Consider the following 20,931-nt stretch of genomic DNA (forward strand, 5'->3'; position numbering starts at 1 on the left):
AAAAGTACATTTAATAAGTTTGTAAGGTTTAGACTACTCAGATCTACCAAGAAAAGGAAAGTTATCATTTATGTAAATAATCCTTTGGTATGTGATGTAAAAACCCAATGAAACTTATTACAGCAGCTACTCCTCACTTCAAAGTAATTAGCAGCTCAAAAAAGCAATAAGGAAAGTGGTATTGAGATATACTAATTAAATTACATTAATGCAAGAATATAACAAAACAAGCAGTATCCTTGTGAGGTGCCACAAACTCAACCGCGCAATCTCTGGCTTAGCTGATAGTTTACGTCCCTCTGTAGGAGAGATAATTAGCATATTTTATTTTCCCAGGGCGCATTGCCTGTAAGTAGAGAAGAGCGAATTGAATCCCACGAAGTGGAATTCGATCCGAATTTCAGGATAAATCCGATTCCCCTAGAAGCCGAATTTCCTCGTGCTTCGTGTCAGCGAATCGATTTAACCTGAAATAGTGTAAAAAAACTAAATTTGCTCGCGACGGACCGCCAGCCTCCATCTTGCTAGACGATCTCGGCTGAAATCCCGTGCGGCGCGATATTACATCATCATGCCGGCCGACGTGATTATGTCATACGTCACCACGCCAGTCGGGGTGATGACCCAATCTCGCGTCTCACAGAATTTTAGCCGAGCTCTTCAAGCAAGATGGCGCCGGCCGGCCTGTCGCGAGCAAATGGAGGTGGTAAGTTTGATTTAATTTTTTTTTATTGTTAATTTTACACTCAGATGCCTCGATCATGTATGAACGCAATATCTGAGGGGTACAATGACGGGGGAGGCGCTATCGCAGCTCCCTGTCATTGCACCCGCTACTTACAAAAAAAATGCACTTCGTGACAAAGTAATTCATCAGGAAGCTAATTTTTTTGTGAAATTTGCAGAATCAGCCGAATCGAACTTTTAAGAAATTCGCTCAATCTTCACCTATAAGTCTCCCTACAGCAACTGCATCTCTTCAATGAGAACTAGCCCCTCCTGGAGCAAGGGAAAGGGGGACTTTATAATAATTATGATAATAGTAATGACAAATAAACAAATACAAATAAATATATATATAAATAAATATAATTAATAATTCCTATTGATGCCTATAGATGACAGCATTTTTCTTTTTAACAATGGGGGAGATTTATGAAACTGCCCAAATGAAAGACAATTTTTGCAACCAATCACAGAGCAGCTTTCATTTTTCAAGAGCACTATAAGAAGTGGAAGCGATTGTGTGATTGATTATTATAGGAAACTATGGGGGGGGAGGGGATTTATCAAACTGGCTTACAGTAGCTGCCCATAGCAACCAATCAGATTCCACTTTTCAATTTTCAGAGCTCCTTTGGAAAATGATAGGTGAAATCTGATTTGTTGCTATGGGCAACTAAGCCAGTTGTACTTTACACCAGTTTTGATAAATCTCCCCCAAAGAGTGTTATTTTTCTAGACATATTATTATTGTCCAGTAATAGTGCCACTCTTGCCCATTGGCTGTGTCTGGTATTACAGCTCAGTTACATTCACTTGAACTGCAATACCAGGGACAGCCAAAAGGGATGCTGTTTCTGGAAAAGAGACCCTTTTTTTGCCTAATCCTAGACAACCTCATTAACGATAATTGCAAGACTACATTAGGAGCAAAAATTGTGTAGAGTTTAGGCACAATATTCCATATGGTTTTATTGTTTTTTTTTTTATTGGTGAATTATGATTTAAATATCTGGAATAGTGTGAAACTCAGTAAAATGGTGTAACGGTGATTATATCCTTTGTTTTATTATCTACTATAGCAAACCCTATTAATCCAGCAGATGGCGCATGGCCTCCTTATGAAAATGCAGCGTCACATGTGACCTTTGGACCACGACTAATAGTCTTTAAAAAAACAACAGCTCAGCCAAACGCGCGTGTCACCCTAAAGCAAACACGGGTTCTGTCCTTTAGTCATGGTGAGTTTAACTGTTGTCCGTCTCCTCTAGGTGGAATTAATCTGATAATTTGGAAGAAGAAAAGTTTTGTTTGATATGATCTGAACGATTAACGAATCACAGCGACAATTTGATGAATATCTCGCCCCCTTTTTAGTATTTTTTTTTGTACTATCTCATTGACCAAAGCTACGCTGCAAACTGAGCAACACATTTCCAAAAATGTGCAAAAAAAAAAAGCCTAAAAAAGGAGGCTAGCATTTAATTTCTCCCAAAGTCCTCTACAAATGTAGCAGAGCTGATATTGTGTGTTTGCTATAACTCCCTGTGAAAGTGTGATACGTTTCCTGTAAGCTATTTTAACTTAGAGCACTATGAGTCTTCGCAGAGGATTCCAACCCAAAGAGTTAAATGACAAACCCGGCCCGGCTACATCTATATTATGACTTTTGGTTATACTTTGGGAATAAAGACAAATAATGTTCTGGTCAGCTACTTTTATATATTCACCAATTCATGAACACGTTATCCCTGTGACTGGATATAATCTGGATGGGCTGCATTTACAAATCTATCCACAGCTCTGTAAGATATTCAGTTCTGAAGTGACCAACTGCTCCAATATTTCTGGCCAATGTGTGTAAGAGATTATAGTTGATTGCAGTGGAGATGCAGAATACATTAGTACTCATCCATCATTCCTGCCCACGCTTAATTTTATTGAAATTATTGGTATCATTTTTATGTTTCTTTCACTTTTTGTAAGATATATTTATAAATATGAAATCAAAGATAATTTTGGAATACTTTTTTTTTTAAATTGGCCAATCTGAAATGCATTATGCTTTATTAACCACTTCTGGACTGCTCCTTGACTATATACTGTACATCCAGTTGGTCCGTGTTTACCTCTGCAAGGACATTCCTGAACGACCTCGCAAAGATGGCAGCGGGACACTGACTGTGCAGCCGCAGAAGTCGGGAGCCTGTTGTCAGTGAGAGGCGGGCAGAGACAGCCTTCTCCATTGCTGTATACATGGTGCTTGAAGGGGTTGTTCAGGGGGTTTATATTGATGACCTATTCTCAGGACAGGTCATCAATATCAGGTTCCAACTCAGTTGTTGGAGGAGGAGGTGGTGCTCGTGCAAGCGCTTATTCCTCTTCAAGATTACACTGCACACGCCATCCAGTTTGCAGGGTGGTGCAGTGTAGTTACATGTGTTGATCCCATTTGTGCAGGGTAATCTTGAAGAGGAAGCAATGCTTGCAACAAGAGCAGTCTCCTCCTTAAGCAGCTGATCGGTGGGGCTGGCAGCAGTTGGATCCCTGTCGATCTGATATTGATGACCTATTGAGGATAGGTCATCAATATAAATCCCCTTTACAACCCCTTTAATGAGTGCTGTGTGCACAGATCAGGAATTTGGTCCTAGCAATTATGTCATCACAGGGGGCTGGATAACTGCACGAGCTGCCAGGTTTTTGCAGACCCAGATCAGCTCTTTAGTGAGGCTTGTAAAAAATTTGGGGTCTGTATTTCCCCCTGTAACTGGGACTAATATGTCACCACAGGAGAAATCAGCAATAAAAAATGTAATATTAAAATGTCCCCAAAAGTCTTGTATGACCTTATGGAGGAGAAGGGGGGACGGGACGGGACATGTAAGTGTAAGATAAAAAAATTATCATAATAAAGTCAAAACAAAAAAAAAAGAACAATAAATAACATTCTTCCCTTTAATTACTGTACTGCTCTTTTTTCTTATCTACCTATGTTTCGCATATGTATCTCCTATCTATCTATCTATCTATCTATCTATCTATCTATCTATCTATTATCTATTAATCATCTATCTATTATCTATCTATTTATCTATCTATATATCTATCTATCTATCTATCTATCTATCTATTTATCTATCAATTATCTATCTATCTATCTATCTATCTATCTATCAATTATCTATCTATTTATCTATCCATCTTAAGTCTATATATTGCATATCTGTCTAGATTTAGAAAGCTTCCACTGTCAGCTTAGTGATGGTAATGGCACCAAAAAAAAGAATTGTTTTTATTTTGTCCTGACAGAATCCAGTACTTTACCTTTGGTTTTTACTACTTGCTTCAGACACATTTGCCTACATTCAGGTAAGTTTCAAATTATTGCTTTAAATTTAAAGGGGTTTTCTGGGATTTTACAGCTGATGATCTATCCTCAGGACAGGTCATCAGTATCTGATCGGTGGGGGTTTGACACCCGGGACCACCGCTGATCAGCTGCCCCGGCCTTCTCTGTGCTTATTAAGCACAGTACCGTTACCGTACATTGTATAGCTGCTGTGTTTGGTATCGTGCTGAGCCCCATTCACTTCTATGGTTCTGAGCTGCTCCTAGACCAATGAATGTGTCGTCACTGGCCTAGGAAAAGCTGTGGGAAGGCCGCAGTGCTCACAGGATCCCCACTGCTTTATGAAACAGCTGATTAATGGAGGTCCCATGTGTTGGACCCCCACTGATCAGATACTGAGGATAGGTTATCAGTAGTAAAATCCTGGAAAACCCCTCTAATGAAACGTTTAATTGCTTTTTAGTAGAGACTATACATGACTGTTCTCAGTGGTCTACACCTGAGGACATGCAGTGGTCATGTGCCATTATGCAAGCATATAACCACCGCTGGTTGTAAACAGTGGAAGGAGTACCGGATCAGCGCTGCAGAGAAAGTACTGGAGAAACGGGTGGGCATATCATGTTTTTTTATTTTATGCAATTGTAGGGGGTTGTGTGAGATTTTTAATTATCTTGGACAACCCAATTAACAGTTTTGCTATTTTCACATCTGCATTCAGAGCCTCCATTGGTAATTATGTTAGTTTGACTGACACCTTGACAGTCAGTGGACCCTATAGGGTGACATTTGGATCCACTATCAATAGACGATACTGTAAATCTGCCATACTTTCTGCTATTTTTGAGAATCTAACTTTTGAGAAGCTGCCATTCTCTAAAGCTGGCAGATCTCCCTGGCCATCAGCTATAGTCTGTGTAGATTTTCTCATAGTACATCATCTCCCTGTTTTCCATTTTCACTGGCAGTGTTTCACTTACCACAGCAATAATTAGTGATTAGCAAAAAGTACTCCTAGTGAATACAGAATCTAAAGGGGCAAGATGTGTATACATTACAGCCACCTTATAGGTTAGAAAAAATGAATACTGTTTGCTGTTTACATGCTGTTACAAAATGATTGTGTGAAGAGTCATAACAGTTGCACAGTATGGCACCACCTGGTGTTCACAGTGTATAACAGTGTGCACATCCACCTACTGAACTGAGTGCTGGTGGACATGCATGCTCAGTCACTCTTCCCACAGCCAAGTCTCTGCATAGAGATCCTCTATGCACCATACAGCAGCTAGTAGAGATAGCTTTCCTCCCTACTAGTCAGGGAATAAGCAGAGTCTCCACAGTAGCATGACAGTATAGCTGAGAATATTCCTTCTGCAGGGGAAATGAGAAGGGACTATATTATCAGCTGCTAGAGGGGGAAGGAGACTGATTCAGAGCCTGTCACCAACAATGACATGAATTAACAGCAGTAACTAGGGGGTCACATGGAATAAATTAAGGATGTGTTATAATACTGTAAACACTCTATATTACCGTAAAACAGTTGTTAATGAGGTTGTCCAAATTGAAATGCTATAATACTGCTGTGGGGTTTGTAAAATAATAATAAATATATAATAAAATAACTTACCTCACCTTCACCAGACCCTCCGACCCAGCTCTCCTGCTCCCGGTTGCAGCTAGTGATGGATTGTTATGGCTGCAGCAGTGATTTCCTGTATACTGCTGCAGTCAATCACTGGTCTCAGCGGGCTGTATACCACTGAGGACAGTGATTGGCTGAAGCGATATGGGACAACAGTAAACATGTCATATTTTTCAGGGATATTACATGTATTGAATTACAGTATTAGACAAAAAAAAGCAGGCTAATTAAAATATCCTTGGTGGTCTAAAGGATTTACACGGCCTGATATTCGGGCAGATTATCAGGAACAAATGTTTCGCAAATGCTCGTTCCTGACAATCTGCCTGTCTAAATGTGCACGCCGATCACCCGATGAATGAGCAAAACGCTAGTTCATTGGGTGATTCTGCCGTTCATGCAGGCACCACCAATCATCGTTTCTGGGCAGCAAATCATGTGGTCTAAACAGCGATTTTCTGCCCAGAAACAATTATTTTGTATGGGGACGAGGGATCGCAGTAGCCATCCCTCATCCTCATACTGTGAAGGAGATCACTGCATGTAAATGTTGCGGTCTACTCAACTGAGTGAGCAGCCAACTGTCTGCTGCTCATTGCAAGGTGCAAATCCGGCCGTAGGGGAGATGTTAATGTATCTCTGGTGGTCAAGGATAGTGGCCTGTTCCATGGTAATTTAGATAGAAGAAGAGGTAAATACCTGTTGGCCTAGAGTAAATATTTTATTCTCTAGTGAGTAAAAGTGAGGTTCAATACTTGGTCAATGGTATATTAGGGGGTTAATACATTTTCCCTGTTTGTCTAGTACCACTACTACTGTTTTTTTCAGTTCCTCAGCCTCCAACAATGTGCCTTGCAGACTCGGAGGTGTAACCTGAAGTTATTAGGTTCAGTGTAAATTCAGGCTCCAGCTACCATGTATTTTCTCTAATTCTGATGTCTTCTTCAGTTTCAGTCTGGGAAACACTCTTGACATGGGAACAGTAACTCCCAGACTGAACATTGCTCCTCTGAAGTGAACTTGCAGCATCATAATGATTTATGATGCTGTGAATTCCCATATCACCATTGATCTACTGAACTGTAGTCACTGCATTATGTGACTACAGTTCAGTAGACCCGCGGTGAGATGGAGATTTGCAGCGTCATAAATAATTATAATGCTGCGAGTTCACTTCAGAAGAGTCCACACGGGAGTGTGTTTCCCGGACTGAATACGCTAATGTGAAACTAGCCTTATGTGTCTGAGGGGTCTTTGGACCCACGTGGCCTTACATATTGAACATCAAGTGTGCCAGAAAACTGGATCACATTTAGGGGTTGTTCACACGACCATTGCCCCTCCTTGCCCGTGCTGTGGACCGCAACTTGCGGTCCGCAATGCACGGTCACAGACCGTGGGGCTGCCGCATGCAGATCGCGACCCCATTCAATTGAATGGGGTCCGCGATCCGTCCGTTCCACAAAAAGATAGAGCAAGTTCTATCTTTTTGCGGTGCGGAGGCACGAAACGGAACCCCAGGAAGCACTCCGTAGCACTTCCGTAGGGTTCCGTTTCCGTGCATCTGTTCCGCATCTCCGGATTTGCGGACCCATTCAAGTGAATGGGTCCGCATCCATGATGTGGAATGCACATGGCTGGTGCCCCGTGTATTGCGGACCCGCCGTATGCGGGCCGCAATACGGCAACGGAGGGGCAACGGTCGTGTGAACAAGCCCTTAGACCAAGGCATATTTTTCTTTTTCTGGCGTACTGAACTCCTGACGATATGGCATGATCCACTCTTAAGCTAGCCATACACCTTAGTCTTTTCTCGGCCAAAACTGCCGAGAACGGAGGGCTCGGCCAACTCTTCCCATCAGATGACGTTGGAGAGACAAGGATTGGGTGAAATTAATATTTTTATTTTATTTATTTATTTTTAATTATTTATTTACTCTTAATAATTCTGGTGGATCATCCACCAGCAAGATTTGCTATTAAGACTACAGTCTTAATACTGGAGTTTGTGCCTTAAAGAGAAATGATATTATGATTTCATCTCCCGGCCACCTACTGATTTTAATGTTATCAGTACTTTTAACTCGTGGAAATGCGATACGTATCCATCAACATTTTGCACTAAGCACAATCTTCTTACGTCTGTACACAAACTTCACACGTTACTGAGTGGAGATCAATTATAGACATGGAAGCATTTTCATGCCACAAAAAGATTTATTTTGCATGCATATTTTTTTGAAGAACTTATAATTATTTTTGCATTCATGGGGAGAATTGGAAAGTTGAATTGAACAAAGATTAACTGCCTAAAGGAACTTCAAGGCAAGAAAAATGGAAGAAGGAAAATCAATTTTCCCAGCCAGAGAGATTTATATTGCGTTCTTTGTTATTTGAATCAATAGTTCTGTTCCTGTGAATAGCTGAATAATCACTTTTTTGTATAGTGTTGGTATACATGTGGACTGAGTCACTGAACCTTTGGATGCAGCACTTTTGATCATTAACAAATTTTTGCTGTTATCCTGATTTCTCTACATCTGTGAATTTAAGTTACAGCTTCGAGCAGAGCAATTATTACACGCTGTGTGTCCAGCATGCCTAGCTATAATAAATTGATTCTTCAAATACGCATTTCCTTTAGAAAAAAAATCACATGAAATGTAATTCACAATAGATATTATAAAATGAGCATGAAGCCCCTAGTAGGATGTCTTGGAGTAAAATGCGTTTAGTGACGTGAATATATTCACAGGGGATCCCACTGATGTTGGCTTTTATGGATTCTGCTATCCTTACAATGTGACATTGAGCTGACTTTTCAAACTTTAAATAGGAAGCAATATAAAAAGTTTTTATTGAATCTAGTATATAAAGTTGAGTGTATATATGTGTGTGTGTGTGTGTGTGTATGTATGTTCACTAAAGGAATCCGCACCGTCGCATTTACAATCACAAAATTTGACACAGGTACATCAGGTGTCCGGGAAGGTTTTAGACCGGGTCTCAGCTCTCTAGCATGTACCGTTCCTGAGATTTAAAAAACAAAAATGCAAATATGGCACATCACCTGACCTACATTAGCCAATACAAGCCTGCAGGTCTTTCTTTGCATATACCAACTGCCATACACACTGTCACATGTCCCTTATCAGCTAATAGAAGCTCGCAGGCCCTTAGTCTCCACATACACACAGTTTTACACCAGGTTTCCATAACAACCCAGCTATTTTTCTTCACTGCTGCAGGTCAGCTTTAAAGGGGCAGGGCGCTGTGGAAGACACTGTTAAGGGAGCGGAGTGCTGTGGAGGTCACAGTTCAGGGGGCAGGTAGGGTGGCCATTCAGGCCACTCTCAAAAGACAGACTTAAAAAACCCGCCACCAGGTCCCGCAAAGCCACACCCCTGATCCGGTTAGGCCACGTCCCCTCCCACTCCGCAGCTGACGGGGATTGAAAAAAATGAAGGTAAAAATCTACTTCTGTCAGCTGCAGGTGTGGGAGGGACAGTGACTTTCTCCCTGCAGCTCACGCTCAGACAGCCCAGTGCTGCTGTCTGAGAGTGAGCTGTTCAAAAGGACATCCCTGTATCCGTCCAGGCCCTGCACTGGACAGAGGACAGGGAGTCTGAAAGCCGTACTGTCCGTCCTAAAACCGGACCTCTGGCTACCCTAGGGTCAGGCTGCTGTGGAGGTCACAGTTAAGGGGACGGTCTGCTATGGAGGTCAGTGTTAAGGGGCAGATTACTGTAGAGGCCACTGTTAAGGGGGAGGGTGTTGTGGAAATCACTGTTAAAGAGATGGATACTGTGGAGGTCACTAATAAAGGGGCGGCCACTATGGAGGTCACTGTTAAGGGGGTGGGATGCTGTGGAGTCACTGTTGAAGGGGCGGGCACTGTGGAGGTCTCTGTTAACCGGACAGCGAATGGTGGAGGTCACAGTTTAAGGGACGGTCCACTATGGAGGTCATTGTTACATGGCGGGGTGCTGTAGAGGTCACTATTAAGGGGGTGGGGGTGTTGTGGAAGTCACATTTTAAGAGAACAGAGCTCTGTGGAGGTCACTGTTAAAGGGGCGGGGTACAGTGGAGGTCACTGTTAAGGGAGCGGGGTACTGTGGCAGTCACTGTTAAAGGAGCAGTCGCTGTGGAGGTCTCTGTTAATGGGGCCAGGAATGTCGGATGTCAGTTATGGGGACTGTAATCTATGGTCAGTGTTAAGGGGCGGGTGCTGTAGAGGTCACTGTTAAGGGGATGGGCCCCTGTGGAGGTCACTGTCAAGGGGGTGGGATGCTGTGGAACTTACTGTTAAAGGGGCAGGTGCTGTAAAGGTCAAAGTTAAGGGGGTGGGCTGCTGTGGAGGTCCCATTTTAAGTAGACGTGGGCACTGTGAGGGGGTCAGTGTTAAAGGGTGGGGGGCTGTGGATGTCGATATCTTTTAACAACACAAACAAACATTAAATGAAATAGATTAAATATACCCGTGCGAAGACGGGTCCTTCAGCTAGTTCTACATAGTTCCAAGTTTTGTTTTATTTCATATGGTATGATCCACTCTTAAGCTGGCCATACAAGCTGGTCTTTTGTTGGCCAAACCTGCCGAGAGCAGAAGGCTAGGCCAACTCTTCCAGTCAGATGATGTTGGTGGAGGCAAAGATCGGGTGAAATTAATATTTTTGACCAATCCTTCTGTTCTCCTGAGGGATCAGCCACTGGCAGAAGTGCCTGGCAGCGGCTTTCTCTGCTCTTCCCGTAGAACACACAGATATGTTTGTCAAGCTGGGAGGCAGTCAGGAGAGATAGATGTACATGGGCTCTGTCTGTTATGGCAGCTCAGACTTATATTTTAACCTCAAACAACTGATGATAGATTACAGATTTTCCAGATTATTATACTGATGCTTAATCAAACTAACTTTGAGGGTAGGGCAACACATGAAGACTAGTGGGCGGTTGAGATAAAGCCAAAAACTGCAAGTTGCAGTGGTTTTCTAATAGATCGTCACCGAAAGAGAAGACGTCATCGGCGCAGGCGCACTGAGGGAGTGCTGAGGAGGCGAGCCTCCTTCTCTCAGAGCGCCTGCGCGGAATGAAGACAGGCGCAGGATTTGAAATGATGACAGGGCCAGCCGGAGGAGGAGAGCGCTCGCTGGCCCTGTCAATCAACAGGGGGAGGGGGCGGTTTTTTGCGGCGGCTACCAGCAAGTAGACTCCCTACTTGCTGGTAGTGAAGTGATTTGCATATTTTAAAAGATCGTTTTTTAAGGAAAAGAAGCCACAGACAAAGATAAGATCCCTATATAGGGAATAGTAGTTAAATAAGGATTTTAACAAGCCCAAAAAATAAAAAAGGGTTTTGGGGGTGACAGAAGCCCTTTAATAAATTACTATAAGCATGGGTAGATTAGTGCCAATATTTGAACCTTTTTATAGCTTTAGTAGTAGTGACTAATGTTGATCGCAAATATTCTAATCGCAAATTTTTATAGCGAATATCGGCACTTCGAGAATTCGCGAAAATGTAGAATCCAGTGCTATATATTCGTAATCGTGAATATTCTAGATTTTTTTTCATCAGTACTACTGCTTCTTGCTTGTGGGCCAATGAGAAGGCTGCAATGTCTTTGTCTGAGCTTAGCAACATCCCTAGCAACCAATAGGAAAGTTGCCTACCCCTTACTATATAAGAACCTCCTTAGCAGCCATTTTCTGTAGTTTTATGGAGTTCTGAGAGAGAGAGAGAGAGAGAGAGAGAGAGAGACCAGTGTTATTGCTGTGCTCTGTGCTTTGCAGACTCCTCTGGATCCTTATCCAATTACATTAGATAGTTAGATAGCTCATATATATAATACAGATAGTTAGTGGGAGATAGTCAGTGTAGAATAGATAGTGATATAGTGTAGCTGATAGGTTCCAGTGCAGGGTGTTAGGTAGTGTGATAGGAGTTACTGTTTCTCTGCTGTCCATACATACATGCTACAGACATAGTGCTGTGATGTCACAACAATACTTAGTGCACCAATCAGTAATATCTACTCAGACCTGATAAAATGTGAAGTTGTATGTAATGCTAAAAAAAAATGCGCATCATTAGTGCCGATTTGCGCAATCGCAAAAATAATGACTGGAGCTCGCAATTTCTAGAATTCGCAAATTTATTGAGAATATTATGCAAAAAATTTACGAAATGTCGCGAAAACTAATATTGTCTATGCTGCTTATCACTAGTAGTGACTAAAAGTTTCAGGTATTGCGTAGTAAACCACACCAACTTTTTCAACTTTGGGCAAGCGTGGCAAAAAAAGTTATTTTTAATTTTTTTTTTGCAAATTGCAATTTTTGGAGCTACTTTATACAAAAAAACTGTTGTAAACTGATTAATAAATGTGAGGCTTAGTATTTTCCACTAACAGCTGAGAACAAGTTTACTCACCGGCGAAGAAGATTTCCATTGATCAGACATACAATAGACATAATTATTATTACCCTTGGATCATAGACAACAATCATTATATCTATGGCCTCCATTTATGAGCCTATTGATCCTAATGTTGAACTGATAATAATAGGACTGGCAGAATATTCACAATAATACGCCGCTGTGAAATGGAAAGCAGCCCTGTTTGCTCTTTCCGGTCTAGAAGAATTAAGAACATCTCAGTTTTCTTTTATTTACCTGTAACAATCTAGGTCACCACTTGTAACCATACTTTAATGGTGGCTATTGATGCATTATGTGGTGTTATATGATGATGTACTGTACAACATAGGTGAACTGCTGTGGATCTAAAGGAGCATAGATGCACATGACGAGAACACAGCTCTACCACTTTACAAATCACTAGTCAGACCACACATGTAGTGTTGTGTAGTTTTAGGTACCAGTGCACAAGGAAGACAGCAGAGCTTGAGCAGGTTCAGAGGAGGGCAACTAAAGTAATATATGGAATAGGTGAACTACAGTACCCAGAAAGATTATCAAAATTAGGGTTATGGCTGTGGGGAGATCTAATAACTATCTATAAATATATCAGGGGTCAGTACAGAGATCTCTCCCATCATCTATTTATACCCAAGGCTTTGACTATGACAAGGGAACATCTGTTATGTCTAGAGAAAAGGTTTCTACACCAATATAGAAGGGCGTTCTTTACTGTAAGAGCAGTGAGACTATGGAACTCTCTACCAGAGGAGATGGTGATGGTAAATTCACTAAAAGAGTTCAAGAGGAGCCTGGATGTATCTCTAGGGGTTATAGCTACTAGAGTTTAGGAGAAGGGTTGTTGATCCAGGAAGTTATTCTGATTGCCTGATTGGTGTCAGGAAGGAGTTTTGTTTTCCACTAAGATGAAGAAAATTGGCTTCTACCTCATTTTTTTTCCTTCTTCTGGATCAACTTCGACAGCTGAAAGAATGAGGTTCAAATATACATTTTATTTGAGAATATTCCCGGAAGTACTATATATATTTCACTTGGCATAGAAATCATTGTTGTTGCTGACCATGAAGACAACTGAAGACTTGACATGAACAACTTTTCTTTGTGATCTATTAACAAATGAGGAATTCAGTGAGTGACCCGAACCCCCATGCAGCTGTCTGTCCAGCCTGCCCCTTGTCCCAGTTCAGCAGTTACAGATAATTTGGTAATAATCCCCTGTGATAATGGCTTGGTGTGATTACACATGTCTGTGACCATCTATATTAAATTCAGTAGTCACTGGTCACATTCTGGCTTTCAAGTGTTAATCACTTTTGTTCTATTGTGCCCTTTGACCTGGTGAGGCGACCTAGCAACCCAATTAATGGCATAATTATGCAGAATATTGTTGTGTGCGTGTGTTCATTATTAGCATACACAAGGAAGGGAGGATATGCAGCAATTAGAGGGAGAGGAAGGTGTGTGATTTCCATATTGACTGGAGAAGCATCCTATGTATTAAGTGTGTGTCTTGTCAATCAACGATTCCTAGGGAAAACATTTGGCTGTTACACTTTCCTTTGGGACAATGTGTTACTGATAGGGCATCCAATTACTTCTGTGCCAAACAAATGCTACACGAACCAATAATTGTTCCTATTAGCGACTATTTAATGCAGTGGTAAAACATTATTCATAATGGCCATAACCGTACCTGATTCTCTATATAGCAGTAAAATATTTTCTATTGACATTTAGTCCCTGGACTATGACAGATTATAATTTAATTATTCTTGTTGAATGAGCAATTTGCTACCAGTTCTGGTCCCATTTATATATAGCAATCGTCGGTGGGCTAGTTAGGATATTTCTGCAGACTGCTATGGCACATAATAAAAAAACTTCACATGACATCTTACCTAAATTAAAACCTAAAAGCTCTGTCCAACTTCACAGTAATTTGGCTTTATTGTCCCAATGTATCTAAAATAAAGGAATGAGCCACCTTCCAAAATAGTCTTGATTAAAAAGGGGTCTACAGCTTCTATGCAGCCTTAGGCCCAGGTCACACATCAGTTGTTTGATCAGTTATTTCCATCAGTTATTGTGAGGCAAAACCAGTAGTGAAGCCTACTCAGAGATAAAGTAGAAAGGAAAGATTTGATAATTCCCAAAAAGTTGGTACAAGGCCACCATTGTGTAGCATCCCTTCTTCTTTCAGCAGTCTTCGGAAAGTGAGGAGACCAACTGCTTTTAGAGTGGAATGTTGACCAATATTTGTCTGATGTAGGATTCTAGCTGCTTAAGGACTCATTTAGACTACATCAGTCCAGTATAGCATTCTTTATGGTACTGTTCGTCTGGATCTTCATGACGATAACACCAGAACTACTATCTCACTTAATGTGCCAACATATATTAGTCCAGGGATGCCCAACCTGCGGCCCTCCAGCTGTTGCAAAACTACAACTCCTAGCATGCCTGGAAAGCCTACAGCTATCAGCCTACAGCCGAGCATGATGGGAGTTGTAGTTTTACAACAGCTGGAGGGCCGCAGTTTGAGCATCCCTATATTAGTCTATAGTTGAATAAAAAATGTAGAAAATGGTTAGTAATCACTACGGGTTTGAATTTGGGGCAAAGTGCAATTTTACAAATGCTATTCTGCCATTCTTTAGGGCCCATGCACTTAGTGGTATTATGGTTCCATATAACCACTAAGTTCTATGAAGCTGAAAGGTGGCCTCTATAGTCTTGTATGAGGTCCTACAGTACCTCTGTACACCTCTAATTTCATACAGAGGCAAATGAGGAGATTTCATGTCTCTAATTATACTGTTTATAAATAATCTGTCTATATTTTATTGCTAATGTGGGTTGATAAGACATTCTACTGGCAAAAAAAGTGAAAAACTTCTGACGGCAGAAACGATTTTTAATTTTTTTTTTTATTAATTCCTCTGACTGTAGTCTCAGTAACCATTACTTTTTACATTTTTTTCCATTGGTTTAATAACCACAAGGCAGAGTCTGGACACAATGACGGATTTTGCTCGATTTAATTGTAATAATATTGTGTTACTTCGTGTGTCAAGGTTGCAATTTTCTTATCATGGAAATTGTAGGGTAAATCATCTGCTTAAAAAAAAAGTCAGTTAGCCAGTGTACAAATGCTTTCAGACTAACACAAATGAAATGGCAATTTTGTTGGTGTAATGTGAGTTAAATTCACTGCAGGATCATAACTTTATCTTTACTACATATTTAATTCATCACCAGTGACCTTCGGATGATAGTGTACTATTATGTAAAATTGGATAATGGAAGACATCTATGTTGCTCAGAATAAAGAACACATACAGATACCTCATATTATGTACAGACAGTATTTCCATTGGAAAAATTGTAATGGAATAAAATACACCGAATAATTCTGAGTAGCTCAATTACTGTAATACAGAACTATAACATTTCTGATCCTTCCTTCCCTATGGGCTCCATGGTGGCTCAGTGGTTAGCATGGTTGCCTTGCAGTGCTGAAGCCAACTGGGGGCCACATTTTCATTGAATTTGGGACAATCTCTTTACAGCACTGCGGAATATTTTGGCTCTATGTATATAGGCATACCTCCCAGTAGTTATGCCCACATTTTCACTGCCTGGCCTTGTCAATCAAAAATGGAGAGAACATTGCAGTTGCAGAGAGAGCAGCACCTCTAGGTGTATCGACAACGCCCCCGTTGCTCCTAGGGGCTCATTTGCATATATTAAAACATAATTTTCATCAGAAATCCAGGCACATATGAACATGGGACCAACACAGATGCCTTCAGCTGCCAAGCGCACATGTAACAGGTCAGCCAGTTTCATAGGTACAAATCTGCTGACAGATGCCCTTTAAAAATACATTCTAATCTAATTATGAAAGTGCTTTCTAATACACATGTAGAGTTGAATCACATTCTAAGACTTAGTAATGGCAGGATAAGACATCCACATCATTAGATTTTATTAGGCGCAATTTTTCAGCCCCATAAAATGTAAAGTACAAAGCAGATATCCCCTGAGTGTGATCATAAAAAGGTGAAAGTAAAAATAAAAATGTATAGGCTTGAATTCACTATATATAGATTTTACATTTATTTTTTATTATAGATCCAAACATTTCAAAGAATGTTTAAGCCGTGTATTTTCTTTCAGGTTGACTAATGGATATTGATTTATGACAGAGAAAAGAAACATGGTGGTGTCAAGGCCATTTGCAAAACACGGATCCTGGCCGAGTGCATGCCACCATTTTTTTTTTACTTCTGTAGAAATGTCCTATCCGTATCTGCAAAATGGGCAAGAGTAGGACATGTTCTATTTTATTTTGTGGGGCAGTGGAAAGGAATCCATTGGAATTAATTTCCATTGGCCATGGAAATGAGTGAGAGTGCATCCGTTCCGCAAAAAATGCAGATTCGATGCGGACCAAACAGACGGTCAGATGAGAAGGTTGGGGTGAGAATGACCGAGGTCCCTCATTATAGCAATCAGTGTCAGTTTCATTGGTTGGACTTCTTCCAGTTTAATGTTTATAAATGTTTTTGGTTGGGATAACTCTTTAATTGTATGTATTAATTTTAGTAATTTAGTGGGCCATTTATTAGGCATATTTCTGGAGCAGATTGCGGCACAAAGATCCTTTGCACTGCAATCTGCGACTTCTCCATGCTCATGCCAGGTCTAAAAACTGGGTATGGTGTGGGCGGGAAGGAAGGGGACTGTCTGGCAGGCCCGTCTCCTTTAGCATTTTCTATGCCTGGTTTAGCCGTAGAGAATGGCCTAAATGTAAGACAGCAAGGCTGTCTTACTTTTAGAAGCGGCAGTTTAGAAGCGGCCGATCAGACCTCCATGGGATTGTTCTTACAGTGAAATGCCAAAGTAAACTGGATGACCAGGAAATATGTTTTTAAAAAACTGACTCCCTGTCCCTTGAGCACAATGGTAAATGATTGCCTGAATTTGGCTGATCCATTACATTTTTGGCAGAAAAGTCTGCCATGGGTCATTGTGAAAGATAGTTTGCACAGCTAACTTTTGTCTCATGTGTATGGCCAGCTTGTGTATGTCTCAATATGAGTACAGTTCTCTTTTCAGGAAATCTACTTTTATAAAAACTAGAAAAGAAAAAAGCCTTTCACTCACAGAACTCATCTTAGTATAAAGTTTGCAGAAAATTTAGTCAGTGGTATTTTTGCTTTTTTTCACTTAGAGTCTATTTTCAAAGCTGTAACTGAGAAGCTACTAAGAAGAGTCTGTCTTCTACGTTAACTAAGCACTGAAGACGCCTGATTTTAACAAGTCAGATAGGCAGGTTGATAGGCGGTGATAGTGATAGGCCACATGTCCGTAGTCAGGGACTGACTGGCTGGAAGCCTCTGCATGTTACATCCAGACGTCTTCTGCTGACTGAATATTCAAGACAGTGGGGAAGATTTATCAAACTGGTGTAAAGTAGAACTGGCTTAGGGTACTTTCACACTTGCTTTAAACTTTTCCAGTATTGAGTTCCGTCCTAGGGGCTCAATACCGGAAAAAACTGATTCGTTTTATCCTAATGCATTCCTAATGCATTAAAATACCCCAAGTGTTTTTCCGGAAAAAATGGATTCGGTTTTGCGGTCTGTGCATGCGCAGAACTTTAAAAATGTGAAAAAGATAAATACCGGATCCGTTTTTCGGGATGACAACCGGAGAGACGGATCCGATATTTCAATGCATTTGTGAGACGGATCCGCATCCGGATCCGTCTACAAATGGTATCCGTTTGCATACAGATTTCCGGATCCGGCAGGCAGTTCCGGCGACGGAACTGCCTGCTGGAATCCAACATCGCAAGTATGAAAGTACCCTAAGTTGTCCATAGCAGCCAATCAGATTCCACCTTTCATTTTTCACAGCCAGTTCTATTTTACACCAGTTTGATAAATCTCCCCCAATCTCCTTAACAACGCTGTTAGAGCTTTGCGAAGAAAACACTTCAAACTCTGTTTTCTAGTAGAAAGAAACATCTTTCCCTAATAAAGTATATTACAGAAATGTTTAACATCTCCGTCCCTACTACACAATAGGAAAAATAAACCGAATCAACAGTTACACTTTATATATTATGTTTTTACTGTAGGATGCAAAAATCCTCACCAAAGCCGTAACGGTAGCAGCAAGCTTCCAAGCAGTGCCAGGACGTGCAGAATTCTGTTAATCATCCAAAACAAAATGATGGGAGTTATAGATACAGGCAAAATGTTCTGTCTGCACATGACAGACCCCACATAATTAATTACCGGCGTTGAGGCGTTGAGTCTATGCCAATCTTGTACAAACTATGATGAAGCGCCAAGTGAAAAAAAAGGCAATTTCATGCTTCATTTTGTCATTAATTCTCTCTTCTACTCTTCGAGGCACTAGATGCCTTTGTTTAAGTTTGGGATAATGGAAGATTTAAGTTTTGATTCCTGTCAAATAAGTCACGGGGGTGAAGAAGAGAGACCCCATTTATTGTTTGTTTTTGTGCAGATGACTGCAAGGATAAGTAAGTGAGTGTTACAGGTGAATCCTTTCTTGGCAATAAGGTATAGGGCTTCCATTAGGCCCTATCAAATGCATTAAGCTGGAAGTCAAAGCCCTGCGCTTTCGGCTTGCTGCTTGTCTATGCCAGAAGACAATCAACCCATAAGGGTCATTTTCTGCATGAACTAACCTTTTCCTCTCTTAAGGTTTGAAGCCTTTGTTGGCAATGAGATGCTCAGTGGGAACATTAAATTAACACTTCATATTCGTGGCTGTAAATTTACTGGCGGGCTGAAGGAAAGTCAAGGAAAACAAACACTCCATCATTTCTGCTTCATTTAGCTCGTGAATGGGGACACTCTCACCTGCAGAGAAAGGAGGTCAGGGCAGACAGGGATAATTTTAATCAGACTCTCAGACTGGTCTTTAGTTGTAGTGGATTGAGTTGCATTGTGTGTTGAACGGAAAGGTGAGATCGAGGTGAGAGCAAGCAAATAGATAATAAGTACTCTGTGGAATATTTAAAAGGGCTCATTGCGGTAACCAAGGCAAGGAGTCACACTCTAATCGGTTGCCAAGGAAACCCGACCGTCTTAAAGATTGTTAATTTTAATCACCAGTGGAAGGAAATGTGTTGTCATCTTAATAAGAGTGTCTGATTTGTATAAACTGACTAGAAAAGAGAAGGGAAGTTTCTCTTCTTGGAAGGTAAATAATGATGACAGATGTCTCAGCTTTTCATTAAATGCGTCCTCTCTTCTTCACAGCTGAAGGTTTTGTATCTGAGAGGCGATGAGCAATTAGGCATATTGACTAGTTCACTCTTTTAAAACTATTATACGGAAAGTTCTATAGACTTTGAAGCTTTCTATTTTAAACTCTGGATAAATTTAAAGTGACGCTCCGGTTGAAGAAAAAAAACAACGCATTAGCTGAGGAACAAACAGAGCACTTACCTGGCGCTCGCCTTTTCATATTTTCAGCTGCAGATCCATTGATGCCTGGGCTTCTCTACTGCATCCAAGATGGCTGCACTGCTCCTCAGACTACCTGATGAATACTGTGCATTTGGTAGCCCAAGACACTTCCTGCTGTTCTCAGATTTGCCAGCACTGCTCACATTAGCAGTCCTGGCCAATCCAAGGGTCGAGCTAGGCAAGCGGCAAGTATATTGGACTACTAAGTGCAGTTTCAGCTATAGTGGATAACATTTTTCAGTGTGGTCCATTACATTTTTGGCAGACAAGAGTCATTGTGAATGATAGTTTGCACTAGTTTTTTTTTTAAAGGACAGTCGCCTGAAAACGGCCATTCAGGTCGATCAGATAGTCTAAGAAGCAGGGCGGCCATCTTGGATAACAGGAGTCCAGGAATCAGTGGAACTGCTGCAGAAAAGATGAGATTGCGGTCACCATGCAAGTATTCTCTTCGTTCTCCATTTAATAACAATATACAGTTGCAAGAAAAAGTATATGAACCCTTTGGAATGATATGGATTTCTGCACAAATTGGTCATAAAATGTTATCTGATCTTCAATAGACAATCACACTCTGCTTAAACTAATAACACACAAATAATTAAATGTTACCATGTTTTTATTGAACACACCATGTAAACATTCACAGTGCAGGTGGAAAAAGTATGAGAACCCTTGGATTCAATAACTGGTTGAACCTCCTTTGGCAGCAATAACTTCAACCAAACGTTTCCTGTAGTTGCAGATCAGACGTGCACAACGGTCAGGAGTAATTATTGACCACTCCTCTTTACAGAACTGTTTCAGTTCAGCAATATTCTTGGGATGTCTGGTGTGAATCGCTTTCTTGAGGTCATGCCACAGCATCTCAATCAGTCATCTTTACAGGACAGCCACTCCTAGGGAGAGTAGCAGCAGTGCTGAACTTTCTCCATTTATAGACAATTTGTCTTACTGTGGACTGATGAACAGCACGGCTTTTGGAGATACTTTTAAAACCCTTTCCAGCTTTATGCAAGTCAACAATTCTTAATCGTAGGTCTTCTGAGAGCTCTTTTGTGCGAGGCATCATTCACATTAGGCAATGCTTCTTGTGAAAAGCAAACCCAGTACTGGTGTGTGTTTTTTATAGGGCAGGGCAGCTGTAACCAACACCTCCAATCTCATCTCATTGATTGGACTCCAGTTGGCTGACACCTCACTCCAAATAGCTCTTGGAGATGTTATTAGTCTAGGGGTTCACATACTTTTTCCACCT

At 41.0% G+C, this 20,931-nt stretch overlaps 1 protein-coding gene across 1 annotated transcript in view; it reads left to right on the forward strand.

The window, feature by feature from the left end:
• The first annotated feature begins 1,886 nt into the window (after positions 1-1,886).
• Positions 1,887-20,931, forward strand: part of LOC120998845 (bifunctional protein GlmU-like) — a 92,431-nt gene continuing 73,386 nt past the window's right edge. Inside the window, exons 1-2 of the mRNA XM_040429696.1 lie at positions 1,887-1,964; positions 4,036-4,095. Of these exons, the coding sequence (XP_040285630.1) occupies positions 1,962-1,964; positions 4,036-4,095 (63 nt within the window). The 5' untranslated portion in view covers positions 1,887-1,961. The remainder of the gene's footprint in view (positions 1,965-4,035; positions 4,096-20,931) is intronic.

The sequence above is a fragment of the Bufo bufo genome, chromosome 4 (genome assembly GCF_905171765.1).
Source record: "Bufo bufo chromosome 4, aBufBuf1.1, whole genome shotgun sequence".
Classification (NCBI taxonomy): domain Eukaryota; kingdom Metazoa; phylum Chordata; class Amphibia; order Anura; family Bufonidae; genus Bufo; species Bufo bufo.